Source organism: Rutidosis leptorrhynchoides, chromosome 3 (assembly GCF_046630445.1).
Source record: "Rutidosis leptorrhynchoides isolate AG116_Rl617_1_P2 chromosome 3, CSIRO_AGI_Rlap_v1, whole genome shotgun sequence".
Taxonomy (NCBI): Eukaryota; Viridiplantae; Streptophyta; class Magnoliopsida; order Asterales; family Asteraceae; genus Rutidosis; species Rutidosis leptorrhynchoides.
The window spans coordinates 10,300,308-10,307,050 of NC_092335.1; the positions used below are offsets into that span (position 1 = coordinate 10,300,308).

The 6,743-nt window shown below is 35.9% G+C and overlaps 1 protein-coding gene across 1 annotated transcript; it reads right to left on the reverse strand.

Annotated features, from left to right (window-relative positions):
- Positions 1-3,820: 3,820 nt before the first annotated feature.
- LOC139895720 (transcription elongation factor TFIIS-like) lies at positions 3,821-6,202 on the reverse strand. The gene is made up of 2 exons (XM_071878259.1): positions 5,996-6,202; positions 3,821-4,983 (listed from the first exon to the last, which is right to left on the reverse strand). Exons 1-2 carry the CDS (start codon positions 6,143-6,145, stop codon positions 4,132-4,134), a joined length of 1,002 nt encoding a protein of 333 aa, XP_071734360.1. The 5' UTR covers positions 6,146-6,202; the 3' UTR covers positions 3,821-4,131.
- Positions 6,203-6,743: the final 541 nt, after the last annotated feature.

Sequence of the window (6,743 nt, forward strand, 5' to 3'; positions counted from 1 at the left end):
GGAGGAGAATATTTATCGACTGAGTTCAATATGTATCTTGAGAAGCACAAGATCAGAAGGAAATTAACTTGCCCTAATACTCCACAACAGAATGGAGTGGCAGAACATAAGAATCGTCATCTTGCTGAAACTTGTCGAAGTATGCTTCATGGTAAGAATGTACCAGGAAGATTTTGGGCCGAATGTATGAGGACGGCTTTATACGTGATTAACAGACTCTCACAAACAAAGTTGGATATATTTCACCATATGAAAGATTATGGAAGATCAAGCCAACCGTCAACCATCTCAAAGTTTTTGGATGTGTATGCTACATCTTCGTGCCAGATCATCTACGAAGCAAATTTGATAAGAAGGCAATTCGGTGCATTTTTGTCGGTTATGATGAATCAAGAAAAGGATGGAGATGTTGTGATCCAAATACTGGAAAGTGTCATACTTCAAGAAATGTGGTATTTGATGAAGCTTCTTCATGGTGGTCACCTCAAAAGATAGAGATTCCAGAATCTCATGGATTAGAAGAAGTTCCAGAAGAAATAGAAGAACGTAAAGTGCAAATAGTAGATCCAACTAAAGAAGGAGAAGAGTCGTACTCTAAGGAAACGAGTCCATGGAAAACTGGTGTGCATCAATCTGTATCCAAGGAGGTTCGTCCAAGCCAAATGGATGTCGAGGAGCATGTACAAGAATTACGGAGATCAACAAGACCAAGGCAACCTAATCCGAGGTATGCCAATGCTGCTCATGTGGATGAATCAATACCTATTGAGCCTTCTACTTATGAAGAAGCAGCACAAAGTCGAGAATGGCAGAAAGCGATGGAAGAAGAAATTAATGCACTAACAGAAAATCAGACATGGAATTTAGTTCCAAAGCCAAAAGATGTGAAACCAATATCTTGTAAGTGGGTTTACAAGGTGAAGACTCGATCAGATGGCTCCATAGAAAGGTATAAAGCTCGACTTGTTGCTCGAGGTTTTTCTAAACAATATGGGCTGGATTATGAAGAAACATTTAGTCTGGTGGCGAAAATCACAACAATTCGAGCTCTACTAGCTTTAGCTGCTAGCAAATCTTGGAGGCTGTGGCAGATGGATGTCAAGAATGCTTTCTTACATGGAGAACTTAACAAAAGCATTTATATGGAGCAACCAAGAGGCTTTGAGAACAAGATCCATCCTGAGCATGTCTGCAAATTAAAGAAGGCACTATATGGCTTGAAGCAGGCTCCAAGAGCTTGGTACGGGAAAATTGGTGAGTTCTTGGTACAAAGTGGTTTTACAGTTGCTCCTTCAGATTCTAGTTTATTTGTGAAACAAGATCAAGAAAAACTAGCCATAGTGCTAGTATATGTGGATGACTTAATCATCACGGGAGATCACTATGAGGAGATCCAAAGAAAAAGAGAGAATCTGTCTATCAAATTTCATATGAAGGAGCTTGGAGAACTCAAACATTTTCTTGGACTCGAAATAGAGCAGAAAAGAGAAGGATTATTTCTGGGACAACAGAAATATGCGCGAGATCTTTTACAAAAGTACGGAATGCTTAATTGAAAACCTATCTCAACTCCGATGGATCCGAATACAAAACTACGAGCAGATGAAGGAAAAAGTCTTCAAGATGTTACCATGTATCGAAAGATGGTCGGAAGTCTTATTTATCTCACACTAAGCCTGCCAGACATATCTTATGCAGTTGGAGTGGTTAGTCGATACATGAGCAATCCAAAGAAGCCTCACCTTGATGTTGTATGACGCATCTTAAGGTATGTTAAATGCACTATCAACTTTGGTATTTTATACAAGAAAACAAAAGAATGTCACGTGACTGGATATTGTGACGCCGATTACGCTGGAGACTATGATACACGACGGTCAACAACTGGATACATGTTTAGTCTTGGATCAGGAGTAATATCATGGTGCAACAAGAGACAACCAACAGTATCCTTGTCAAGCACTGAAGCAGAATATCGATCGGCATCATCAGCAACACAAGAAATTACATGGTTGAAACAACTAATGGAAGATCTTCATCAATCAACAGATTATCAAGTAAATCTTCTTTGCGATAACCTATCAGCTATACGACTAGCAGAGAATCCAGTTTTTCATGCAAGAACAAAACATATAGAAGTGCGCTATCATTATGTTCGCGAGAAGGTCCTTGAAGGAAAAATCAAGATGATGCCAACAAAGACAGATGAACAGGTTGCAGATATATTCACCAAGAGCCTAAGTAAACCTAAGTTTATAAAATTCAGAGAAGCACTTGGAATGGTCTGCAAGACATCGTTGGAAGAAAATTTGCATTGAGGGGGAGTGTTAAAATACAATGCAAATTTGGTATTATAAAATATGAAATTAGTAGACGTATATATGTAAAATATCTAGATATTAATATGTATAAGAAAAAATCTAGAATTTAGAATATGGTAGGAAAAATCTAGAAATTTGTATTTGATAGGAAAAATCTAGATATTTGTATGTGTAGAAAATATCTAGATATTTATCCATGGAAATATCTACTTTCTAGAATGTTCCATGGGGTAGTATAAATATGGGTGATGAGTAGTTCATTTGTGTAAGGTGTGAGTAAGTTGTGAAAAGAGTGAGTTGAGAAGTAGAGAAGAAGTAAGAAGTGAGAAGAGTGTGAGTAGAGAAGAAAAGCTTGTAAGTAAGTAATATTGTAATTGTATTTTGTATTAATAAAAGTGTTCTTTGTTAAGTTTCCCGGTTAAGCCTTAGTTTGTGTTTAAGTTCTTAGTGCACTTGTGTTGTTCTTATTATATGGTCGGCTCTGTCGCCTAAGTGATACATGGTCGGTTATACCGCCTAAATGATATATGGTCGACACTGTCGCCTAAGTACTATTGTGCACTAAAAATTCATAAAATTAAAGGCTAATCAACGCCAAAGTGTTGGTGTAGTGAGTCTAGTATAGTCTAGATCCTCTATAGTGGGTGTGTTGGGCTCGTCGAAACTTCCAACAGTCTAAATGCAAAGTTTACATTGAACAAATACCGGTTTCTTGTTCGTAGAATGTAGATGTAACACCCGTACTCAACTATCATCATTTTATAAAAAAAAAATAAAAAATAAAATAAAAAAAATACTCTAATTGACTCCAAACATCAAACAATGAAGACTCATTTTTTCTACCCAAATGCCCTCCAAACCCCACAGATCTCAACCTTTGTTTTGCAACTGAAAAGCCACCACGCAACTGAAAAGCCACCATGGTTCTGGTAGCCGGAGTTCAATACTCCGACATGGCAGAATGGGTTTGGGTTAGTTGTAAAGTGTGGCGGTGGAGATCGTCTTATGAGACCGGAGAAAAGACAAAAGCAAAGAAGTGAATGAAAAAGTGGAAGACAAAAGCAATTATGGGAATTAATGGGGATGGAAGCAATTATGGGAAAAGACAAAAGCAAAGAAATGAATGAAAAAGTGGAATTAATGGGGATGGAAGCAATTATGGGAAAAGATGATGGAAAAGAAGCCATGGATTATAAAAGGAGAACTGGAATTTTTTTATTAGAGTTCGGAAATGTTTCAGGCAATTAAGGATGATGGTGACCAGCCTCATCATTGTACCTAAAAATGAAGCTCCAAACATAGTGTATATTTGTGTACAAGCATACATTAACTTGTATTAATAAAGATTGGTAGTGAGTTTAGGTACTATATATTTGTTGTTAACTCTGTTATGCAATAATCATTTATTCAAAGATTTGGTAACTGCACTGCTACCGCAAATATTTTGACATCAAAAGCACAGAAGAAAGTTGGTATAAACATAACAGCGACATGAGTCACATGACATGATTATTAAGACAGTAAATTACTAAAAGGGAACAAGAATAGAGTACAAGTTTATGAAGGAGGTATAAGTTTATACTAACCAACTGTTTCGAATATTGGCAACCTATAACAACGACCTTAATTGACATAAAGGCACAGGCGAACAAATACGAAATACATCTATAACTATAACAGACCAACAAATGCTTCTAAAAACTCAAATGAAATAAAACAGTTCAATACTTGATTTCACCTTAAACAAACTGAAGCAGAAAAAGAGATTAATCAGAGCCTTTCATCTCTTATCTCTACAGATATCAGTTCATTAACAGAACTTCCAATGGTTATCGCAGTTTACGCATGTTACAAACGTAGTCATAGGTTCATCAGCACTTCGAGTCTGCAGCTGGTAGTAAGTGCATTTCCTCTTCCCACAACGTCCACACTTGAATTCATCGGTTGTAGCCTTAGGTGGCAAACCACGTTCGCAATCAAATAAAGCTTTCTCCTTTATTTTCCCATTTTCCATCTGTCTTTCAGTACTCGCCATTTCTTCAGGGGTCAACTCCAGAATCCTATCTGGCTTTACATGCCCAAGCAACACTTTCCTTCTAAAATCCGGGTTTTTTGGATCTTTAATATTAAACATTATTGACCTGTATTTGAACTTCTGTGCACCGTTAGATCTTCCCCACTTTTCAAACATTGCTGACTCAACCGAAACAGCAACTCTGTACGGATCAGATGCGTTCGCTTCATCCCTCAATTCATCATCAATCTCCCCGTGCACTTTGCATAACGCCTCTGAAAGAAGCTCACGAATTTTGTCTCGTACTGGATCCTTACAATAAACAAGAGATGTCAGCTTTGGTGGACCCACACTATTTGTTTTTTTCTCAACTTTTACAGCATCAGGTTTTTTCTCTGAAGAAGAAGATGACGTGGCACTGTGACCAGGTTTTTCAACCTTGATTGAGTTTACTCTCTGGACTTTTTTGTCGGATGTCTCGGCACCATGCTCGGATTTTACAGAATCTTTGGTGTCCAAGCTTCCATTTTTCTTATTCTTTAATGTTTCTTCAAGTATTATATTTTTCCAAATTTCGACCAGCTCAGCAGCTAGGGACTGAATCTTTTTTCTTGGGTGTTTTGTTAGCTGACGAAGACGCTTGCCCACCTGAAATGATTCCAGTTTCATAAAGTTTCAAACTATAATATAATGGTCATAACTCATAAGTACTCCACATGTTCATGAAAATAACAAATTTCTATGTAGATAAACAAAATAAATTCATACATGCAAAGACATCCTGTAAATATACTATTAACATCATGTAGATCTGCATCTGAACTATACAGATTAATAAATGTTCCAGATAGATTAAGAGAAGTATGCATTCCTATTATCAAGGCTGATAAGGTGTTGATGCTCATTTTCTACATATATTGATAGCCTACTTTATCGTTCTTCTATCAATAGGGATGAGTTGCAGGTTGTAACACCCTGCTTGAGGACAACGACACATTCTAGTTCAATATTTAATGTGACACCTCTTTTTGTACAACCGAAGTACCAATACTCGAAAGTCGAAACTTAAGAAGAGAATGCAAGATATAAACTCATCCATGTGTATTACAGCTTCTTCCTAATATGTGTTTTTTAAAAGGCTAAATACATAATTCCAAACACAAACACTTTGTTCCTTGATCAAAAAGAAAACATTTTCCTGACTCGTGAAACAATCTAACATTTCCACCAGCTGGTGCACGCAGACTGCTTGGGGTTTATATCGCACATAAAGACACGACTGGTCCTATCCACCTTAAGCATGAACATGCTTTACAACAACTGCCTACATTCAAGGCATGAAACACTTTGTTCCTCAAATCAAAAAGTAGCCAATTTCCAATTTCAGTTTATATTGAATCAACAATAAACCCAGTCTATTCAATAAAGTATGAAGCTCGAAACAGAAAACCCCTAGAAAACAATTTTCAAGAGTGCTCAACTTTCAATTTAAAACCTAATACAAGCCATTCTCAGTTCTTGCCCTAAAGTTAGCGAATTGACCTAAAATCTAAAATCGAACATACATATAACCACATCTATAACATACAATCACAATTAACAATTAATTAATTATAAAAACTTAAAATAAAACAATTAATTAGAAAAACAAAAGGTTTACCTGAGTGGTAACAAGAAGTTGATAATTAACAGGATAAGTCTTCAGCGATTTTAAAGCATCAATACATCGTTCTTCCTCCACCGGTGAATTTACGGCGGCGTCGGCAGCTTTCTTCGCCGCTTCAAATAGCTCTTTCAGCTCTGTCTCCATCGACTGAATCACACAGATCAGTTCAACAACAAAAATGAAAGAAAGAAACGGTGAGCGGTCCGGTGAGAGTTTTGATGATCAATAAGGTATGAACAAAAGATCTGGACCGTCGGTTTATCTGTGTAAGAATTTGATCGTGTGGGTTGTAAGCACACTTAGTATCATTCACAATTTTCACTTAACTTCTCTCCGTTACATGAGCTACACATCAAAACAAACACTTTAACATTTCTTTTACATTCTTTTCACTAAACTCTTACTATCTCACACTCCACTTCAAATTTTAACCAATTTAAAATTATTAAATAAATATAATTAATAAATAAATATAAATAATATTTTATTAAAAAAATAACATATTTAAACTAAAAAAATTAGAATTAATTAAATAAAATAAAAAAATGATTACATTATTATAAATAAAAATACGATTACATTAAATTAAACTACAATAACATACTTTTTGGTTAAGTAAAGGTAGTATAATTAGTGTCGTTAATTAATTTACATTTTATTGTCATTTTTATTAGAGAAAATTGTGCGGATAGTTCCTGTGGTTTGTAGTACCCAGCGTGGATAGATATAATTGTTGATTTGA

Excerpts from the sequence above, each read along its gene's own strand:
- LOC139895720 (XM_071878259.1), bottom strand. The coding sequence starts at position 6,145 with ATGGAGACAGAGCTGAAAGAGCTATTTGAAGCGGCGAAGAAAGCTGCC. Across the intron at positions 4,984-5,995 it reads AACTTCTTGTTACCACTCAG|GTGGGCAAGCGTCTTCGTCA; the intron begins GTAAACCTTTTG and ends GAATCATTTCAG.